At 39.0% G+C, this 24,161-nt stretch overlaps 1 protein-coding gene across 1 annotated transcript in view; it reads right to left on the reverse strand.

Moving 5' to 3' along the window:
- gfra4a (GDNF family receptor alpha 4a) overlaps nt 1-24,161 on the reverse strand; it is a 76,163-nt gene that overhangs the window by 12,577 nt on the left and 39,425 nt on the right. The window contains exons 2-3 of the mRNA XM_079473598.1: nt 3,837-4,115; nt 3,474-3,554 (exon numbers count right to left, since the gene is read on the reverse strand). Coding sequence (XP_079329724.1) covers nt 3,474-3,554; nt 3,837-4,115 — 360 coding nt within the window. The remainder of the gene's footprint in view (nt 1-3,473; nt 3,555-3,836; nt 4,116-24,161) is intronic.

Raw genomic sequence — 24,161 nt, forward strand, 5'->3', positions numbered from 1 at the left:
AACGGTGTGTCATGCTTTCTAACTTCATTCTAACGTCTTCTCATGCTTGGCATGGTCACCTTGACAAAAAACGAGTTGGACCTAGGATTTCTGTGCTCGATACACTCCCCCAGTGTTCGTATAAGTTTCGGAGAGTTTTGTTCGAACATGAAAAATCGTTATCGTTACCTTATTGGACAATTCTTCCGGAACAGCATGCGACACGCATCAACCAAGGAGAGCGGGAGAAGGAGCATGCGCACAAGTCACTTTCACTTGTGTAAAGGAGAGATAGAGAGTACTATGTTTGCGAAGTTCAGCTTTGTTGTTTGTTCGCTGCATTTGGGTGATGAATGTTATATAATGTTATATGTTATATTTACTAGAATAATTTGATTTATTATATAAAACACCATGTAGTGTGTTTTACCCTTTCTTGGGTTTTTCGTTTTTTTTTTTTCCCTGTAAAGCTGCTTTGGAACAATGCAAATTGTGAAAGGCGCTATATAAATAAAATTGAATTGAATTGAATATAAACGGTGGATATAACGCTGGATTTGGAGATCGTTTGGTATATTCGCTATTAATAATATCAATAAAACGCTGTAGTGAGATTTATTTATGTCTGTATAATTATTCATTCAAACAAATTACAGTTCAGCAGACAGATGAGCTCACCAGGCATAAAAGATCACATCTTTTCGCAATGTTTGTATCCCGTTGCATCATTTGCAATCCCTTTGACCCAGAAACAACTTTTATGCATTGAAGTTAAGCGAAATTTTCATCTCTCAGGATATTTGTCTAATAAGAATATTTATATGTGTCACACCATATCAATGAATATCAAGCACCCACGTTTACTTTTCTAGCTTCATAGTTTCATTGTGACTACAAAACAATTAACTTTCAGTTTTTTTGTCTTTTATGGTGAACCACCTGCCACGCTGGTCTGCATAAAATTACATCACCTACAATCTCACGCAGAATTCATTCCTGTACTAGACAATGAATTGATACAATCCACTTGCAATAGCCCTCTAATTTAGTCTCGGTTGTGCCCCCGCAGTAACAATTACATTTTGGCAGGTGTTCTTTTTGCTCATTGTCCTAATGAGGATTTAGGCTTCACACACTGTCTCGTTCTCTCCCGTCCTTACAAAGATCTGAGTTTGTTTGGTCTAAGTGGATGTGAGGTCTGTATGGTCCATGTGTGCTGCTAATGAATAGAACATGAGAGAGAATGAAAGTCGAATGAGTCTGGTCTCTATCACAGAGCAGGTCCCAGCTGAGATCGACTGCTGCTGGTGCTTCATTTTTCATATCACACTAATGTGGGCCACGGAGAGCCTGCCAGCATTACACTCCTTACAGCTCGCTCTGTCTCTCTCTCTTCCTCATAAACCTTTTTTAACCACTGCCCCTTCATACTGTCAACTGTGATTCCTCGTCTCCTCTACATCTTTTACAATACCCCGAAGCTTTCACCCTGATATTTTCTTTCTTTCGATCTTTTCATCCATCATTAAAACACTTTAAAGTAAGAGCTTGTGGTCAATACACCTGTTGTTTTATGCACTCAGATTTGAAAAAGTATTGTACGTAGTATTTTTTAAAGTTATATATAATTTGCTTAGAACAGTGAATAACAATAACAATGCCACATGAGCATGTAAAAAGTCAGAAAATAATGTTTGTATAAGTGAGCCCTTTAATTTGAAACTCTGAAACCTGGTAGAACAGCTTGTGCAAGGTCATTATAATGTTAAGAATGAAATTAATTAACCTCACATCTCACAGTTTCTTTCTCAGTTTCTTAACTGTTGTTTTTAAAGATCACAAGAGCGTTCTTCTATGCATTTTCTCTCTCTCTCTCTCTCTCTCTCTCTCTCTCTCTCTCTCTCTCTCTCTCTCTGTCTGTCTCTCTAACCTCCCCTTCTCCGTGTCTACACTTTTGTTGGATTTTTGTTGCCTGTACCGAGTCAGCTTGTTAAACGCTTGCAGTGTTTGAAAGTTGAGAACAGCCATCATTAAAAGTCATGCATGAATGACCGACATTCAAATTACTTTCATTACTTAGAGGAAATCACTTCTGTTCTTTCCCCTCGAGTTTAAACGTTATTTTACGTGTGTCTGCTTGGACTCGAGTGTGTGTGTGTTTGTGTGTGAGAGACAGAGATGATGAGTAAATGGATCATTATGTGCTGCCCTCGGGGTCTATCAAATTCTGCTCATGCCTTAAGCACCCCATAAACTGAGGCTGAGAAACTGACAGTTGTAGTCATGTGTCTTCTCCAAAAATACGCTTCTAAACTTGGTACGGTGCTATTTTGAGTGAACGTGATGAGATGGGAGAGAGATGAAAAATGTAAGGGCCACGGTTAGATTTTAGAAGAATCAAACTACATCTCCGAGCCAAGATACTTTACAGTACACAGACAATTTTGGACACTTGTTGGCCAATAGAAGATCTTTTCAATTGCATAATTTTTATGTATTTATTAATATAGCACCTTTAAAAACAACCATTGGTTGACAAACGTGATGTACATAAAAGAAAAAAAGGTCACACTTCAGTATAGGGGGCAATTCTCGCTATTAACAAACCATTAACTACGAATATTCCCTCAATAAACTTTTAATTTGTTGCTTATTAATAGTTAGTAAGGTAGTTGTTAGGTTTAGGCATTGGGTAGGATTAGGGATGTAGAATATGGTCATGCAGAATATGTGCTTTATAAGTACTAATAAACAGCCAATTTGCCAATAGTATGCATGCTAATAAGCAGCTAGTTAATAGTAGGAATTGTACCCATACTGAAAAAATAAGTAATTAAAAAAGGATATAAAATATCACTATTAATATTATGTGTTAGATACAAAATATAAAACTGCTAGACAAATTATGTTAGTAACAGCAATTACTTGGTATTGATCCATTACTTTTTTATTTACAGGGATGCCTATTACAGGCCGGTTGCCTCAAAAGCGTAACCACAGGTGCATCACATTATTCATGTTCCATTGACATCCAGTAAAATTTTTGTCTAACTTTTAACTGTATCTATTTTTAAAACAACACAACATATTTATTTTGTGAAATGTTTTGAATGTAAAGGGGTTTATTTCTTCAAAATGCAACCAACTTGGATAGATGCATAGATTTTGTTAGTCACACATATGTATTCGTTTGAGGCCAGGCCACTGTATCAAAGCGTTTTTTCGCTTGGTCTAATTTGAGTTTTCACATAATGTTTTTGACCGATAATGCATTCACTTTGAGGGAGTGCAAGTTCATAGGCACTGCTGACGACAATCTATGTTATATCCAAGTACATTAAACAAAGCAGTCGTGTTTTGTTGTGAGCTATTGAGCTCTGCCCTATTAATAACTCTTCACCGCTAATGCACGGCACAGAAGCAACAACACACGTCGTGATCAATTCCAAATGTTCATTGTAAATCAACATTGTGTGTCTGTGCAAATCACTGACCTGCAGCGATGGAGGCCAGGCGAACGTAATCAAAGCCTTGCTCGACAGGCTCATAGGGGTAATTCTCCACCAGGCTCAGCCCTGTTAACATACACGCATACACACAAACAGTGTTTTTGTGGCTATGGTAACAGTATTTTGTGACTCTGAATTAATGAGAGTGTCACAGGTAAAAGTTCAGCTTGAAGTAACGTTGCAATAATGCCAAACTGGTTAGCATATTAAAATGTGGTGTCTAATAAGCATCCATTGGAATGCTTTCTGGGGACAGCGTGGGTGTACAACTTATAATTGCATCAATGTGTGAGTGGGAATTTTGCGTGTATAAGGACATGTGTATGAATAAGGAATGATGTGTCTCACCGTGCAGTACAGACTGCTTTAGGCTCCAATATATGCTAAGGCAGTTTTTTTCTCTCTTCATGCCCCGTTTGCATTGGCACCGATGCAGGGGGCTGGAGAGTAGGGCCGTCACTGCGTTCTCACAGTGGTTACGGGCCCCTGGTCCCAGCTTCACACTCCCCCCGCCGGCGACGCACTGACGCAGCGTTCTCAAGCGTGGGCTGCACGCCTCATCACTGGAACACGAATCTCCCGCTGTCAGACAGTCCCACCTGCCACCCAACACCAGCCGTGGGAGCCCTGTACACATATCATATACAGAACATAATATAGATCTGTCATTCATTAAACATCATCAAACAGAAAGACTTTCTTGTTTAGAATAAACTCAAATATATTTTATTTGTCTACTAACAGTAACAGTAACGAACAATGTATAAACAGTGTAACTCCGCGACATCTCAAATTATTTATTTTATTTTATAAGGTTTTGGTAGAAATGACAGTTTTTGTGTTTTAATGACACAGATGTTGTATGTACACTGTAAAAAGTTGCTGTTCTTTTGCAGCAGGATTGCCAGTAACTTACTGTACATTTAATTTATAATTTTGTTTTAAAACATATACTTGCATACTTTCATGAAATATCTTCAGTCACTCTTCTTGTTATTTAAAGGCATCGTATTTGAAGAAGTTTTAAATATTTTTACTAGAAGACAAAAAAAAAAGTACTAATAGTACAGACTTCTTTAGGCTGCAATATATGCTTTAGATCTACAGTAATTTACTGGCAAACCTGCTGCAAAACTACAGCAAAGTTTAACAGTGTTTACAAGTTTTTTGCTAAATTACTCAGAAAATACAACACATGTTCACGTTTTTCCTGTAAAATTACTGTATGGTTTGTTTATTTAAATTATAATAGTTTTTAGCATTAATAATATTCATAGTATAAGATAATACGTAGAGAATGTCAAATATAATCATTTTTAAATCATCTTGAGGCCTCCTTGGAAACCACTGATAATAATTAGAATTATAAAAATAGATTACAACAAATAGAAAGAGGACAAAACATTAAGATCTATTCAAAAAAGCATGCTACATTGTTTCCAAGACCTTCAAGACGTTCAACATTACAGCATATGACCAGAAGTCAAAGAAACACTCATATAGGCCTACTGCACAACATGCATTGCCACGGACAAAGAATCCTTAGTATATTAGGACAACCTAATACTGAGGGTGTAGCAGTGCATTACTGTGTGTCTGTGGGCGAAATTCATTTAAATAGCTAACCAGATGTCAACCTCATCCACTTTTCCTGCCTTTATTCAGGGTAACAGCGCTGTGTTCAGAAGGTCAGTGAGAGGAGCACAAGCAGCACCAATGAATGACAAACAACCTGAGCGATAGAACTGTTGATCAATGAACGAGTTAATCCTCACAGAACATACATTGTCCAATCACATCTGACGAAGCAAAACAAAATTGCAACGTGCCCTTTTTCATTGAAAAAGTATGAAAAGAGCCTTCATTTACACCAGAAGTTAATGGCAGAGACCGATTTTCATCGTTTGGATTTCCCATCATGCACTCTGTTATCTCTCAAGGGCCAGTAATTATCTTTCACACATCTGTTTAAATGAAACCCCCCTCAGAATCATTTTAGCAGCTGAAAACAGCTGTCGATAAACATGAGGATCCCAAAACAGTGTCTGCACCGCATTGCAAAGTACTTGGTGTTCTTTGTATAGCCAGTATAGTGTTTGCTACAGTGTATGTAAGAAACATCTTTTGTGACATGGAGGATGAGATCTCAAATATCCAAGATGATATGACTGTCTGACACAAGGTCATCTCAACGATGCTTAAAGATGCTGAATATAATAACAGAGCTGTTGACATGGGTTTTAGCTTCCGGACTGCCCACAGTCCCTGCACTGACTGTCTAATGCATATTGCAATCTGATTGGTGGTTTTCTAAAAAGAAATGTGCCATTCTGGTAATGCGCCATTCCACTTTTCCACTTCAGTCTATTTTTGGGTTTCAAATAATCTCACCCCTTAATGCAAAACGTTGTTGACAGTAGAACCATCGGACTGATGGGCAGAAGAGACTAGACAGGCAGAAATGAGACAAGACATACACTTGAGATGAGATGATACAAGACAAGTTCAGAGCTGTGTAGGGAATTTGCATTTCATCTGCGATAAATTCATAAACCAAGTGAGTGCGTTGCCACAATAACTAATCTCATTGTGCCTAAGAGACTAATCCGGTGTGGAAAATGAACCTGCTCAATGGATTATGTGATAATCTGATTACTTCTTCATGAAATAATGCACTAGGATGGTTGAAGGCTGACAAGCAGGCATTCTGAGATCCTTGCCGCAGTACAGCTGCTTCATCAAAGCAGTTGTGCCCAAAGCAATTATGGGAAATCATCTAGTTTGTCAGTCACATTGGTTTCAATACTTTACACCTCGCCCCATGTGCTAAAATTAAACACCCACACGCTCTTCAAGAGAAGAATACCTGCATGGATACAGATAGGACAAAATGCTGCCGTTGAGATATGATGTGGCACATTTACATCTGGTATATTAAAGAGTATATATGTGCGTGTAGGTTTGGCTATACCTGTGAAATAAAACCCTCACATTAATATTGAAGCATGTCAAAAATGGACTTTGGAACTTTTAGTTTGTAGTAAAAACGGTTATTTTGAATGAAGTCTAAAAATGTCCAGAGGTTCGCGTGAAAGTTAGGTTGGATTAAAGTCATTGTCTTCCTATGAAAACTCTTTAATGTAGCTTCAAAGACCTGTGTGTATGTGTGTGTGCGGATCTAATGATATCCTCCTGTAAGAGGATGAGATGATGACCAGAACTCTCAGATCTTACACCCTTGGGTATGAAACTCACAAAACTCTCTGGCACTTCCTCACAATTAGACCTGAATAGAAACCTTGTCGGCACAGATATGTGCTAATGGTGCATGCGAGCTTGTGGGAGAGATTCATGTCCCCCAGAGACACAAGAATCTACAATCCTCAGAGATGCCATCTCAGAGGATTTCAATGTCAGTCATACATCCACCAGACTGCACACTCCCCTTATCCAACTACACTCATAGTGAGCTTTACTTTGGGTTTTTGTCTTATTGGGGCTGGGGCTCTAAATCTATCTAGCACTAATCTAGAGTTTGGGAACTTTTATTATTATTTTTATTTCACTGTATAATACTGGTATGTAGCAATAATCTGAGTAGTTATCATATTATTTTGATCTTTGTAAACATTTTTAACAGCTTCTGTAACTTGATTGACCCAGCCATGGGAAACGACAGTTTACTGTCACATTCTTACTATGGAATACTACATGAACTCATAGCAGATTTAAAGGAACAGTTCAACCCCGAAAAAATTATGTCATTATTTACTCACCTTCGAGTTGTTCCAAATCTGTATACATTTCTTTGTTCTGATGAACACAGAGAAAGATATTTGGAAGAATGCTTGTAACCCAACAGTTATTGGACCCCATTGACTGCCAGAGTAGGAAAATTTACTTTATCATTTTTTTGGTTCTGTTGATCACAAACGAAGATATTTCAAAGAATGCAGGACAGCAAACAGTTCTGGGGCACTTTTGACAACCATTGTCATTTTTCCTACTATGGTGGTCAATGGGGTCCAAGAACTGTTTGGATACAAGCATTCGTCCAAATATCTTTCTAGTGTTCAACCAAACAAAGAAATGTATTGGTTCGGAACAACTAGAGAGTAATTCGTGACAGATTTTTCGGTGAACTATTTCTTTAAGCACTATAAACTAAATAAAAGTAGCATATTACTGTCAAATGTGATAGCGTCTATATTATATTTACTCAGAAAAAACAAACCCTGAATTTAGTTTGGTTGTTTATCGATTGGATAAAGGAATTCATTGAAATATAGAGGAGCTCATTATTATGGAGCGAGCAGCAAGCTGGAAAGTTGATGACTTGCTGGTGTGCACCGGAGGGTCTGAAGAAACGTCTGTCAGATCATATCCTGCAGCAGCCCTCTGATGGATCAATCAAGACTCAAGCCTTTAAATCGGAGTGACTCCCTGTTGCATACACTTGCCCGTGTGAACCCGACAATGTGCATTGGGGGTCTCTCTACAGTCCAGTTCGATTTGTCTCATTGTGACTGTAGATATTGTGGAGGTCACACACTTTGTTCTGTTGTCCCAGCCTTGAACCAAATAGTTAATAAGAAGCATCATTTTTTGTTAAATACAATTAAGGTTGCCCATTGTGCTTAGAAACACTTTTAGTTACAGATAATATAAACAAAATTTAGTTGTTTTATTGACTGTATTTTCACATTGCATTAGACATACTGTATAAATGGCCATTGGTCCGACCAGAGTCATGTCCCGATCCTACTTTTACCCCCGTCTACACCGCACCAAAAGGAGAGAAAATTTACCCGAAAAAATGAATTACGCATCTATAAAATGCCCGTACAAATTGAAAACATTTATTTATGTATCTGATCAAACCAGTCATTAGTGTGATTAATCAAAATATGATTACATTTACCCATGTGGGCTTTTCTATGCTTTGCAACTACATGCTAACTAACTCACCAAAAAGTATTAGTAGACTGTCAGGTTAGGGTTGGGTATAAAGGAGAAGAAGTTGACAAGAAGTTGCAAAGTTACTTTAAACATGTCTAAAGAGGACTATCAAAATAAAGTGTTACTCTAATTTGGAGAGATTTTGTTCCACATACTTCGGGAAGTACAAGCTTCACAGAAAAAACAGATCACATGCTCAAATGTTTATTATTCACTTGCGTGCACAAGCGGACCAACAACGTGCTGATTGACAAAAGACAGAAAGGAACTCCAATAGAATATCGCAAAATCATTTCCCTCATGTCTCGTGGTCTTATGTTTAATGAGTGATGTATTATTCAAATTAATAAATCGACTTAAATGTGCATGTATAAACCCAACCGTTGAATCCTACCTGAAAAATAGGCCGGTTGATCTGAAGTTTTTCCTTAATAAATGTAGTCAAAGGCCCAGAAATCAAAAGTAATAGTACTTAGAAAGGTGAGATGAGTTACAGCACTGATGTTGAGTGGCACCATGACATGAAAGTAACAACCGACTAGTGACAGACAGTCCACCAGGACTAATTAAACAACGCTTACTACTATTGAGACATCAGAGAAGGGTAGGCGGATGATGTCTATCGATGTGGGAAAGTTACTGAAGCAGCGTTGCAGATAATGCCGATATTTAGAGATTCTGTTTAAAGAAAGACAGCTCCTTTTCCTAACTCATTATCAAGCTCCCATCAGGGTCAGTGGTCTAGGTGGAGAGAGTCGCTCATTAACCAAAGATTTACTCTGTGTTGTTTGAAGACTAGGCAGATCGTGTTAAGAGTGGCTTATGTATACTTTCTTAACATCACGAGTCTCCTGTGAACTTTTGTCAGTATATTGGAACGGCAGTGTGCTGAAGACTTTTGTGTCAGACAGTGTCTATCTGTGGTCAATATGTATGTGCAGTAGAGGTCTAAAGATCCAAAGATCTTTACCCCGAACCCGAGACAGACCCGATAACGTTAGACCCGAGTCCGACCCGACCCATCGTATATTTTTTTTCAAACCCGACTAGACCTAAATGTAAACGTTATTAATGAAAATGAAATTGATATGGCAATGGAAACGTTGATCCTCTTGTTTTGCTCTGGCAAATTCCGCAAACTCAGGCTAAATAGCCTACGCAAAACAGTATAAAGACACAGCTTAATCCAGTTTCCTGATTAATCCCCTGCACCGATCTGGTTTTTTCGCAAGAGGAGAGTTGGTAACTACACGCACACAAACACGAGCGACGCGCTGTTATTGTACAGGATAGTTCGGGTCTTCCTCGGGTCAATTCAGCAAAAAACATTTTTACTTTATATTTCCCGAGACCCGAAGAACCTAATAATATACCCGACCCGTGTCCGAAGCTCCCGTGAATCTTTTAGACCCGAACCCGCTCGGGTCTCGGGCCGGACCTCGGGTTTTCGGATCTAAGTGGACCTGTGAAGACTTCTAATGTGCAGTGCTATGAGTCTCTGTAGCTCTTTCATTTGACCCCAATATGTGAACTCCCGTGGTGATTTATTACAACATAAAACCCTTCACGTGCGTGTTCTTTATGTCTCTCAAGTTGTTCTCAGCCCATAACACGTGATGTGTCCAAGTACAAATCCACGCACGGATGGTACCTCCTCCAAATGGAGTTCAGTCTCCTGTGGCCGCTCAGAGACTATGCTGTTAAATAGGTCAACAATGTAAGTCGGGAGTCCGTTTAAAGCAGCGCTTCATAATTTGGAAAGGACATCCTCCAACCTGAACTGCCATCTTTGCAAAAAGAGATGTTGTTTGTTTTCTCAATCGCACACGCACGTGGCCTTGTATTCCTTCGTGTGCGTGTCCAGATCTCAGGGCGACGTCACTTTTAGAACTGCGCTATACCTGTCACCCGCTCAGACACTTTCCATCACAAGCTTTATTTACACAGAAAGGTGTGGTGGTGCTAAATCTGTCATAAGACGCTCTCCTCCTCAGCTTCAGCTTCAGACAAAAAACGCAGAATCCCAAACGGTGAGAAAGCAGCAATTAGCTTCGTCTAATGGACACTACTGGGCACTACTGGGCAGCCTTCAGAGATCTGTTCAAGGTAAAACGTGCGTGTTGGTGGGCGTGCGTGCGTGCTTGCCTGTGTGTTGGCAGAGTGATTATTTTTCTGTCTGAAGAAAACAACCCTGCCAAAAAGCGAAGGCGACCGTTATATTGAAATGACACATGTTGTACATCACAATCAAACTCTATCAAGAGGGGATATTCTAAAGCACCACGAAATGTTCTCATGGAGAAAAAGCGACTGCAAGGCCGAAAAAGCACCCATTGAGGAGCAGCAGACGCCCGTTTTCAATGCCTGCTTTTTCTCTGCTTCGCTGCTTTCAAGAAAGAAAAGATCAAGCTTTTTTTACGACGCGTCCGTGCACACGCTTAAAAAGACGCATCCGTGTGTGAGTGAGTGAGTAAATAAAATATCATATTAAAGGTTTTATCGTCGCCACAGCTCAGTGCTACAGGACATGGCTGAGATCCCTCATTCATGGTGTGAAAAGGGTTTAACTTAGTTTGTTCGCTAAAGCCCCGTCATCACATCCTTCAAGAAAACACACACACACTCACAACTGAAGAAGACTTATTGTGTGAGAGCTGGATATAAATCAATGTACTCAGACTGTGTTTTGTTAATGGTGCTGCGGTGGAGATTAGATTGCATCAGGTCTCGCTTAACCTGATTAAAATGCATGCTTCATATTCCATGTTTGTGTAAACACACCAAAGAACACACACATTTCTCTTAGGTTTTGTTTTAAAATATGATTACAGGTCCTGTAAAAATAAAATCTTTGAAGAAAAGGAAAAGGCCTTACTTGAAACAAAAGCTTTTTTGCCCTAATTATAGGTTCACATGTGCAAACCTAATAGGAGGAAGACTGATAGCATCTCAATGTGAAGTAATAACATGTAATGTGTGCCCTTCAAAGAGAACAAATGTATAATCATTGTTACAGACTTATCTGATCAATTCAATACTTTCATCAATAGGAGTGACTCATTACAAAAAATGCGTTATGACTTCCATGATCAAGAGCATCGGGTGCATTAATGTCTCTAAACATGTGCCAGAGGTGTCCCAGCTCGCCTCTGATGAATAATACAACACACTGTGAGTTGAGTATTATCATCACACCAGCCTGAACTCACGAGGGTCAGCGAGATGGAAAATATTAAAATGAATTTGCTCGTTGCGAGTCTGAACTTCGTCACATTCATTTTCATAATCTTGCAGACAGAATTAGTTCTTCTGACGTCTCTCTGTGCGACTCCTGAGCATGTTCTTGCTCTCCGTCACCTCACATTGGTTCTGTAAGGAGTGTTTGTGTGGAAGGGCATGGTATCCATATTTCATATTACTCCGTTCGTCATTTCTTTTTCACAACATGTCCACTTTGCTCAGTAGGAAATGCATTCTCTTTAGCTCATATGATGCCTTCTGGATTAAAACATAAAATGCATAGCGGAAGTATTGAATGTAACTGGCTCTGCCAGTCAGATTTTCCTGCTCTATCAATATATCTTGCTCACCGTCTCTGTCTGTCAAATATGGATGCTGGCAATCTTTTTGCTGCTCTGAGGACACCCACAGAGAGAGGTGCTGATTTGTGTCTCTGGCAATGATGTGAAAGTAAGTTGCTACAGTGTGCATGTGTGTTCGCGTGTGTGTTTCGGTATGAGACACAGACAAATATGTGTACAGACAGACAGAGAGAGAGAGTCAAGTAAGTCTGTGTTGTCCTTCCCTGAGAGTACAATTGCAATTGTTGTGTACAGGTTTTTTATAAAGAAAATGAGAAAATGAGTCACGGTAAGTGTTAACTATTGCACATGTGTACAAACTGACATTTAAAAGAGTTTAAATGAGCGCACAGAGCAGTCTGTGTCAAAGCTATGACCCAGCGGGTTGTTCTCATGACGCTTTTATGTATAATAGGCTACTACATTCCACTACAACTCGGATTTTGCATTTTTCCAAATTGGAAATAACACAAAGTTATACAACCTGTGAATTTGGGCCAGATCAATCCACCCCGACCTCAGAGAGACGCATCGTTTGACATCATGTTCAGGATGCTTCAAGTGGAGCGACATTATGTGAAAGTTAACATAAAAACAGAACGGATAGCTGAACAAGGGACCTCCTAAATGTTGTATTGCTAAATACAAACAGTGATTTTTTTTTTTTTCATTTTGTAAATCTCAAAAATAAATAATGATTCACAAAATCTTGTTTACGATTTTATGTAGAAAACAGTGCATCAGGAAAAATGGCTGGGTATTCTTAATCCAAAACTGCCACTTTACAGGAAATGAAAAAAAACGGTGTTGTTGACAATATTTATACAGGCCTATTTAAATATTTGCAAACCTTCAGACATGCACGAAGATAATAAAAAAAATCATGAAAAAATATGGCTTCCTGTAGATTCCTTTCCTGTAGCTCATTGGTAAGAGCATAGTGCCAACAACAGGTCGTGGGTTCGATCCCAGGAGATTGCACGTACTTAGAAACAAATGTATAGGATAATGCAATGTAAGTGGCTTTTGATAAAAGCGTCTGCCTAATGTGTAAATGTAAATAATGGTTTTCAGGTTTAGAGATACAGTACAAGGTTTCAGTCCAGCAGTGACAGTATATCAAATATTTCCACTTTCAACTTCGCACATGGCATAAGCACTCATGTGGTATATAAGTAATCACTATACGAGTTTTGGGTGCCATGTGAAAAAGGAAAGAGAGAGTTTCTTTTGAAAAAGTCAGTTTTAGCATAACCGCAAAATGTTTGCCTAAATCTCAGGTGTTTTATTAGCATGTTCCCTTCATAGAGGTGTTAAACAGTTCTGGAGCATGCGTGTGCGTGTTCCTCAGTTCCCACTGAATGTGACGTGTCTCGTAAAATACCCCAAGTGTAGGTTTGGTTCACTGTTGAGGTCACAAACCTTTCAACCTAACCAGCACAATTAGCCAGAGAAGTGTGTGAAACAAAGCAAGCCGCACTAATTCTATTAGACACCCAGAGCTGCCAATTACCCTGCATGAGAAACCAGATTAATCCACACCTGCCGTCTCCTTCCATGTTGCTCTCTTTTATGTAAGATATTAAATAAGGCATTAACGGTTCATCAAAAACGCAGAAAAGGTCTTTGAAAAACCAGTGCTGCGCAGGCTTTTGTTGTTAAGACAACAGAAAATCTGATTTGAGTCTGTCCCGGCATGCAAACGTGTGTATATCCGTGCTTCTAGGTGGCATCTCTTGTTGTTCCAGCTTTATTAATGACGATGATCAGTTTTCACTGCACACGTCCTCCTAAAGTTGTGCTTGACTGAGCGTAACCCCTGTAATGTGCAAGTCTGACAACACAAAGACTCTATCTCTTTAAAGTTCCCGGATCGACTGAAGCTACGAGCTCCATCTCGCCGTGTTTGATATGCAGAGCGTGGATTTAACGCTGCTATCTGCCTATGTACTTCTGATGTGGGATATTTGTTGTTAGTTTGCAACGAAAGGGGAAAAGTTTATGCCATGGGTGGTTATTGAGCCATTTATGCTGTTAAATGTAATCTGTACTGTAAGAGAGAGACACGGGGTGCAGAAGCACCAGAATTTTACGCCTTGATGTGGAGAAGCAGCAAAAACAGTTTATGTTCAATATTTACAAACATTTGAATAAAGTTTGTTTCTCTCTACAGTTTAGTTTATATTTGTATGTTTGTTTATTAATGGAGAAAATCGTAGACATGTTGTAGCTCTTTGCAAAATAATTACGAGTCTTGAGAAAAAGGAGAGAAAGAGAGGGAGGGGCAGACGGTAAAGTTTTGCAAGGATCCCTGACATACTCCATCATCAGAAGTCTCTTTTCATAAGCATCGTGGTTAGCGGGGGAAACGCTCCTGCAGCATATCCTTATATACATTCCCTCATGCACAGTTATAGTTACGCACACAATGAGCGGACGTGTTTCAGCTCGGCTGGTTTGAGGCCGTCTCAACAGACGATGATGGTATTTGTCTTCTGTCATAAAATATTCTGTGACTATACACTCTTCTGGCTTTACATACCTGAAAGTGATTTTTCAACAGGGATACAAAATACAACCTCATTTATCATGATGTTGGCATTGGATTACAGGCATAACGGAACACCTGAGGTGATACACTTGTAACATCTGTATTCTCTCAGCGGCAAACTTGAAACGTTATCCTCTATGGCTAGTGTCTTTAATGGCACACCTGATAACTTGGGGTCTTGTGATCTGCAGCCACGTGTGTCTGTAAAGTCAACGAGACTGTAGAGTGTCCCATTTGTCATTCTATGATTCAGATGGATGCTCACTTTGTGGCCGTCGTGTGTCCTTGAGGTACTTTGCAGCTAGGCTTGCACAGATGCCAACTTCAAGGAAAAAGCTACTTGTTTTTTTTAGGCTTTTGCCAATTATAGCTACACTTAAATGATATGCAGTGTTCTCCACCATTGGTATATTCGTATGATGGGTATGATTTAGGATGGGACAAACAAATCCTGGTTACCATGGTTACCCATTCATTTCTAAAGTAAGAATAAAGGGAAACTCCCAATAGTTTTAGACATTTTTAGAAAATAAGCCTTTAAAACCTTCCTAAAAGTTGCCATGGTTTTCTGCACCTCAAGTAAAGCAAAAATTCCCCACTGTATTTTTTGTCTGTCAATTGAATAAAGGTTTATGTGAAGACGGCACACAAGCAATTCAGCAAGAAGAGGATAAAAGAAGCCTGTGGAATAACACATCTGAATATGGCTACGTTTGCAGCATACTTTCCAAACTTTAATACAGGTTAAATAAATAAATCTTTTTTCCACCACAGTAACCCAAATCCCCAGTTTATATTGCGTTGCAGTGTGTAACTATGCGACTGTTGAAGGTTACATCAATATATATCGATCATCATCAGTAAAGTGTTCCCACAGCTAAAATATGATGAATTATGCTGATACTGTAAGACCAGCATCACACGCAATACCTTGCAAAACTTGAAATGGCCAGAGCGTACTGCTCTGCTGTATTCTTATTTCATTAAGATGGACTTTCGCTGTTATTATTGTACAGCACATACTTTTGACTTTGGGTTTCTAGTTTAGTTGAAGACGCTCAAAGAGCAAAATAACAGTAATAAGATCCAGACAGTGAAAAAGTGCCATTGCTTTTTTACTCTGCCATCTTTTTTTCTAATAACAGAATGCGCTTCCTAATAGAATCTAAAGCATAATTCGAACACAATCGGATTAAAGGATTATAAGAATTGATAAAAGAGAAAGAATAAACTCAATCCATTGCATCGGAGGACACACATTGGCCGCTCATGTTTGACCCATCACTGGATCTAGCCACTGGTAAAAATGATAACTTGATCATACAGTTCTCTATTATATGAGATTGACTGCATAGAAGATACTCCATCTGGACTGCAGTCTCATATTTTGTTTGTGAATAGCATTATCTTTAATGAAGGAGCCGAGGTCCCTAAAGAGCACTGCAACTCGAGGAGAAATTTACGAACACGATTTTCCATTTATTTTTGTATGATTGTGTTTATCTGTGGAAAGACGTTATCGCAGTCATCGCTGTGATCAATCTTCCATTTCGAAATCTGCAAGCAATTTGTGCTGGAGTTTTACAAACATTACCGTTACAGGAACAGCCCCTATAACGCACATGCACCCGCTGAAATCTTGCTTATGGCAATTCAAATGTGTTTGCATTATACGGTTGTGCTGATTTAGCGTGAAATTTATATTGGTTGTCAGAGCTCTTTGTTAGAGCTTGACGTGTGTTCTATCTCCACGTATGACTCACAAACAGATCTCTTCTCTAATTAACTGTTTAAGGATGCAATCAGATCGCTGCTTGCGGAATACATAAGGTATGCAAAAAGAGGACAAGAGAGGAGAAGGTGGGGGGCGTGCAGAACATTTTAAATTCCAGGAAACCATTTTCTCAGAGTCAACAACTGAACAAACAGACTGCTGAAGAACCTGCGTTTCGTCTGTGATGTACCTTGAGTCATTTCACCGTTTATCTGTTTGGGCAGCATGTTTGTGACAGACTGAGATACCAAAAACGCCGTTGTAATTTTCGTTACATGACGTTTTCAGGGCTGTCTTTTGTGTGTGCTCAGTAGCGTGTGTCTTTACTCTGAATGAGCTCTGAGCACACTGTAATAGAGGTTTTCAACATAATGTTATAACAACGTGTTTCTTTCCTTTCATTGAACATCCATTGAAGTAATTGGTTAATTAAAGGAACTTCTCACAGAAGACTACACTTCATTTAATCTACTGACATTCTGTTTGTCTTTCTCTTCTCCTTCCATATACAGAAGACTGTAACACCTTTTTTTCAATTTTCAGAGAGTGGGAATTGTAGTCTAAGCCCTTAATCCGAAAACAAATTCATCTCTCTTCTTGTTTCCCACCTCTGGCCACCCATTAGTTTATCTTTTCTTATCTCTTCTCCTTTTTTTCTGCCTCTGCTCGTCTTAAATAACAGCTACTGGAGATTCCCAATGGCGTGAAACACTTTTGTATTCTTTTTTAATTCTACAGTTATGAATTGTCCCAACTGTAATTTAAAGGTCAGTGTGTAATGTTTTGGAGGATCTATTGACAGAAATGCCAAAAAATATACATAACTTTGTGTTCAGAGGTGTAAAAAGACCTTACATAACAAATTGTTATGTTTGTATTACCTTCGAATGAGCTATTTCTATCTTCATACACCGCGGGTCCCCTTACATGGAATTCGCCATGTTGTATACACAGTAGTCCTAAACTGCAGGACAAACTGCTCTACAGAAAGCATCTCGAACAATAAATAGGTTATCTCCTTTGACAATGAAGCGAAAACGTGATGATATCTTAGCTTAGTGTCAGCCGCCATAGTACTTCGAAAACGGGAGGGGGGAGCTGTTGGTTGCAATTCACAAGCTCAACTCTATAGATGCCACAAAATTTCATACACTGGCCTTTAATGGTATATTACATATACAATACATGATACCTAAGAGTTATGGTTCTTGGCCTCCATGTCGTGCATTAAAATCCTTTAATGCATGTCTAGCCGTAGATTATCCCGCTTATACCACGTGCGGTACATTCATCCAGAATCTTTTAGCGCTGGGACCGCCGTCTCCAAATCCAGCGTTATATCGAACGTTTATATAACATCCATCACCCAAATGCAGTGAACAGACAAACACAGCTGAACTTCTCTCCTCTACACAAGTGAAAGTGACTTGTGCGCATGCTCCTGCTCTCCTTGCTTGATGCGTGGGCATGCCGCATGCTTTTCCGCAAGAGTTGTCCAATTAGGGACTAAGAAAAGTTGTTACATAACGATTTTCAATGTTAGAAAAAAACTTGGGGAGTCTATCGAGCACAGACATACTACGTAATACGTCCAACTAATTTTTTGACAAGTTGACCATGCCAAGCATGAGAAGCATTGTAAAGCAGTTGAATGCATGACACATCATTGCATCACCCCTTTAAGACATTTGCGTTGTAATGTACTGTAAGACTTTAAATATAAAAACGGGGACTTGTAAGTAAATGTTTTATCATTAATATGTGATCGCTCCCTATTAATTTTAATGGAACGTTGGGAATACCAACATGGTGGCGCAGTAGCGTCAGTGTAATGACGTCACGGCATGAGCAATCCAGTCATTTATATAGATCAGAGTTCCGTGTCTTTCAAAACACTCTCAAAACACACATGCGGAAAAGTGCTACAGTTGCACAAGCATCACCGTTGTGTGTGAGTGTGTGTGTGTGTTTTTGTTAGTAACAAGACTCGCTCACACTGCTGGATTATCCTTCATCAGGGCTGTGAGATCGCTGAGCTGAAGATGTCTGACAGCAAGTCCTGCTAATGCTGTTTAAAAAGCTTCAGGTGTCAAAACATGACATCCATATCCCTGTCGCCCAACCTGTCCACACACATAAAGCCCCCCTGTCACTCCAGCCTCTCTATAAGCGTTACAGGGTTTGCAGTTTATTTGTCACTATTGACAGTTCCTGCCGTGCAGCAGTATTACGACCAAACACTGAATACTTGTACATATAAGTCCTGTTTCACAACCTAGAGAGCTGCCTATACCCTGACCGGCATTATACGGTAGGCACTGCTGGAGTAAACACTGTTCCACAGGCTAAACAGCAATTATGTTGCCTTTTATAATACCATTTTCAGCCAAATTCTGAGGTTAAATTACACAAATCTTTCTTAAAGCGAATCACAGAATGCACATCGACAAGCATAGTGAAACAAATCACATACAGAATTTAAGGATTGTAAATTAAGAGAAATTATGATTTGGCCTTTAAATATATTTTAATCAGCACTGGGTATCAACATAAATAGTCTGATCTAACCAAACATGAGCTATTTTTACCAAAGTTGTGTGCGCTATGGAATTTTAAGCTTATTAAATCCTCATTAATTTATGATCACATTAAAGCCAAGGTATTCTTGTTCAATTAAGGTGAACATTTCCATAATTTCAATGAAATAAAATGTAGTCACCCGAGTGAGCTCCGAATCAGTCAGCCAACAGGTTCCAGGTCCAGAATCTGTTATTGTGATGGAGATCTTATACCGTACTGTAAAACTATTCTGCTTACAGCCTAGTGAGAGCTGGAAACGCAGGATATCTGTCAAGCAGACTTTCTTGAAACAGTTCGACGTACAAAGATACAGTCAGAATGATGTGAGGATGAATCTTTTATGCTCTGACCCAGTCACACCACCAAACAGAGCTTTAAGCGTCAACCGAGGCGCTCCGACGGAGCCACACTGAGAGGGGAATACAGAGAGCGTTTGGCTGCTTAGTTTCCCATGGAGCCATTCAACACACGTTCTGAGCATAGAAACTGAATGATGCTTTTGCTCATAGAGTTAAACCAGCAGAAAAGGAAGGAAATTAAACGGGGATAATACTTAAAACGGTTTAGCTAAGAGTGTGCAGGCTGTTGACTTTATCTCCACTCTGAGCTTGTTGGTTGGCCGCATCAGTTCGGCAATAAAAATTCCAGGCAGAAAGAAAGAGAGAGAGTCACATTCCCGCATGGCATAGCACACCCTATAAGACTGTTATTCACAGACACAAACATACACGCATACCTGCAGCCACATGCAATGCTACACCCTCACAGGCTGGCCTGCAAGAGTCATTATGATTCTGAGTGTGTGAGCGCCAAACGGGGTCAGATCTCATTTCCTTTAGAGTGTCCTGCCAATCGATTCTTCTCAGAGAAATAAAGAGCCAGGTAGAGAGAGAGAGAGAGAGAGAGAGAGAGAGAGAGAAAGAGAGGATCACAGAACAGGAGAGATAAAAGTAGAAAGATAAATAGGAGTTCATGTGCAAACATATACAGTGTTAGATGGCCTCTGTGATATCTTCACTGTGTTATGTACTCATATACTGATTATTTCAATCTTTAATTCAATTCAATTCAACTTTATTTATATAGCGCTTTTCACAATTTGTATTGTTCCAAAGCAGCTTTACAGGGGAAAAATTTAAAATAAAACCCCCAAAAAACGCCACATGGTGTTTTATATAGTAAATTAAATTATTCTAGTAAATAATATCTAATGTCAGCATCTCCTGGTGGTTTATTTAGCATATTTTGCATTAAGTGAATGCTTGGCTGAAAAGATGCGTCTTTAGTCTAGATTTAAATTGGGCGAGTGTGTCTGATCCTCGAATAATATCAGGAACGCCATTCCAGAGTTTAGGTGCTACTTTTGAGAAAGCTCGACCCCCTTTGGTGGATTTAGTTATTCTAGGTATTATCAAAAGTCCTGCGTTTTGAGATCTTAGAGAGTGTGATGGGTTGTAAGTGTGATAAAGGAATGTTTAAAGGAACATTTCAACCTACATTCTTTAAATATATGTATTTATTCCTCCTCCTGTGATTCTGAACCTAAATGATTTTCTTACGTCTGCAATACCTCAAAAAAGAGATATTGAAGAATGTTGGTAACCAAACAACACTGACCCTCATTGACTTCCATTGTGTGTCTCAAAATATGCAGATGAGGGTGAATCAATGATTAATAAAAAATTTTTTGAAACATTTTTAACCCCTTAAAGCTGTTATATGCCATTTTCGCCTCTAAATCGCCACCATTGTTGGAAAACTCCAGGTTAGTTCACGCAACTTGACTTGAGTTGAAGTCAAATGGCATTAAACACATTTTGTGGGAAATCGTGGTATTGTTTTTGCTTGTATGTTAATATTGTCATGGTTTTTACGTCACCAAAATGAATTTTAGTGACATGATGGATTCTGGAATTCTTTTTTACCTCATGATCTAAACTTTATGTACAGTATTGGGTGGTTTATGTAAATTGGTCAATTTTATGTGTGTAAAAGGTCACATGTGTTATGCTTAACAAGCTTTCACAAGAGTCTATTTAACCGATACTTTTGTTTAAATCAATCACCTTTCTGTCTCTACTTGTGTGTTTACTGAAATAATCTTATTAAGGTCCACAGCAACTTCGTCTCCTCCTGTGGAACTGAACTTCATGCGCACAGCTCCCATGGGACAGAACAACAGATGCACACATTTATCGACTGACTTCCTGTTGGTGACACATGAAAAATGACTACATTTCCAACACCCACTGGGATTCGCCCACTCAAAAGAACTGTAATGGTTTACTGACTCTCACGTGCACTGCACAAATATTTAAAAAAGCATGCTGTGTTTGGGTAGCGGAGCCTTGTGGGTTTGTTCGGAGGTGGGAATCAGGATTGCTCATCTCTCGCAAACCAATAAAAGGGATGGTTGATCAACTATGTACAGAAACAAGACCAGCGGGTCTATATAAACACAAACATACACAGCACACCAAAAGCGTAAGAAAGGATCATGCTTTAATTTGTTTCGGAGGGACCAACAGACATGTTTTACAAGGCTCAGGAAACTCTTTCGCTGTGAGGTTTCTGCACTTTCCACTCCCTTTACCTCATGCTTGATAGTAAAATGTCCTTTTAATCCGTCTCTACACAGACTGATACATCCGTGAAGATGCTGGGATGCATAAATTAAACTGTACTGTCATGAACGGTAAACAAATATGTATGTGTCTGAAAGATTTGTATGGGTTTACCTGCATGTGTTTCCTGAGGGGAATAGTTAAAAACCAAACAGATCGATAGTGACAAACTAATTAGATTTAGTGTCTGGGCATGTGGGTGTTTATAGCTTTGAGTGAAATTTTATGCAATGATTTCTATTTAAATGTTAATGACCCAACAGGGTAGTCAATGCTTTCTTTTACATATCAATTAGTTGTGGGTCTCAACCCACTACTAACCAATCTAAACGTGAGATGGAACAGATATCTTACTTTCATCTTTCTCTCAACAGTATCCTTAGCTCGCTCTGTCGCTGTCTTCTCACTTCTAAAGCTTTTCTATTGGTATACGTGTCAGCATGTACGCATATAATAAAATAGAGTACAATGAGAATACATTTACATACGGAATGTGATAAACACAAATGTCGCAGGCTGAGGTATTAAATCACCCATTAAAGGGGTCATATGACGCACATTAAACAAATATTATCGTTTGTTTTAGATGTAATGAACTGTGTATATACGATTTAAGATTAAAAATGCTTTATTTTTCCTATACCGTGCATGTTTGTATCTCCTCTTTGCCCCGCCTCTCTGAAACGCACAGTTTTTAAAATCTTTGCTATGATTGGCCAATTAACCAGTGCGTAGTGATTGGTCGAATACTGCAAGCGTGTGGAGGAAATGTAACCATATTTACAACATTATGGAACATCAGGTTCCAAAGCATTTGTACTGACAGGTACGCACACCAAACATTTGGGCGGTCTTAGTCAAATCCTACCACGAACTGACGTAGATTTGTGGGGGTGTGGTTACACGAGGCGTTTCAAGCAGGTCTGGCTGAGCATTCACTTTTAGATAGACCGCATCTTTTGTTCCGACCCATTAATTTTTGCAATTTTACGTGTCTAATACATGCATGGGAAAATAAAAAAACACCAAAGATGCAGAAAAACACATATTCGTGCCATATGCCATATATATAGAAATGTTGGTGTCTATTGATATACTGGTTTTGGGTAATCTAATGCCCCTCAGGCACGTAGAAACAATCCATGATGATACGAACTCTTGAAAATATTTTAATGATTATATGCCATGAACGAAACCAAATTTGGAAAACCTAGCAAATAGTTAAGTTGAAGTGTTATGGGGCTGTCTGACACTATTGAGCGGGTCCGGTTCATGCTGCAGAATAACACAGAAAATCCTCAGCAGATGCCAGAGCAGTGCTTACATTTACAACTAAATATACCAATAATGGCACAAATAATAGCATACTTTGTCAGCAAATACTGCAGCTGTCCTATTACGAATTTGACAAAGCTTGATAGGGTGTTTTATTGAGTAATGATTACACGCGCTCTGTGATATTTGTTTCTCATTGGCCAATCGCTACATTCCAAGGTCTGATATTCACAGATAACAACTGGTCAAAATGAATAACACATGGTAACCCGGATGCTGAAAATCATTTTGACAAGCAGTTCAATTTTATATGAAATAAATTATAAATATGTCCTTAAATAACATATATGACATTATATGTCCAAATGATAAAACCAAATTGCCCTTTCCTGGCATCTTATACTTTAAAACCGCAATTAAATGTGTTTTAAAAATGTGCTAATAAAATATTTCAAATCAATATTTAATGTTCAATAACTTACTAATGAGGTAAGTAGCCGTGCAGTAAGCGGGATAATGTACAGTACAGACAGCCAGTTGTAATAGCAAGAAAAAACCTTGACAGTGTTATCAGGACCCGATGATGAATTATTCCTTACATATTATGCATTCTGATTAACTCAGCCGAAAGTCATGTGTATGGAACAGTGTAAAAAGTGATGAAAACATAGTCATTAAAAGTAAAAAAGCAGTATAGTTATTTATGCACCATTAAAGAAATTTAAAACCTGACATAACAATGCAAAAGTCACATTTAAAAGAAAATTGTTCTCCCCCTAATAAGGTGTCTGTTGTTTGGAAATCTGTACTGTTAAAGTATAATTCGACTTTTGGTTTCAGTTGGTGAATGTTTATGTTTAGTTCATCAGTAATGTTGGTATTCTGTAGGACTGGACGGTGGCGAGCTAAGAAAGTGAATGACGCAACTGGCCTCTTCTCTACCCCTTAGCCCCTGGGGGCTCCTTTTGTTTTTCTCTCTTCTTTTTTCTCTCCCTCTTTCATTTCCCTTTCCTCGCGCCACTTGATTCCTTGTTCAACAAAGGCTTGTGTCCTGGCTGTTCTAAAAAAGATCAATTAAATTTCCATCAATTACCAGCCACAGAGAAACTCTGGGCTTCAGTAAAACTCCTGTTTAGCCAGAACTGAGGATTGTCCTTCAAACGCTCTGTGATCATTACAGCCATCAAACGCACACACGCCACTGCTGTGAAAGCAGCATGGGACATAAGCCAGCAGAGGGTTCAGAATGACAAAGAAAAAACGAAGTGACAGCCTCCTTGTGACGACGTCTTATGACAGTCTAGTAATGATGATGTTGTCTGACAGGAC

Source organism: Barbatula barbatula (assembly GCF_947034865.1).
Source record: "Barbatula barbatula genome assembly, chromosome: 14".
In the NCBI taxonomy this organism is placed as follows: domain Eukaryota; kingdom Metazoa; phylum Chordata; class Actinopteri; order Cypriniformes; family Nemacheilidae; genus Barbatula; species Barbatula barbatula.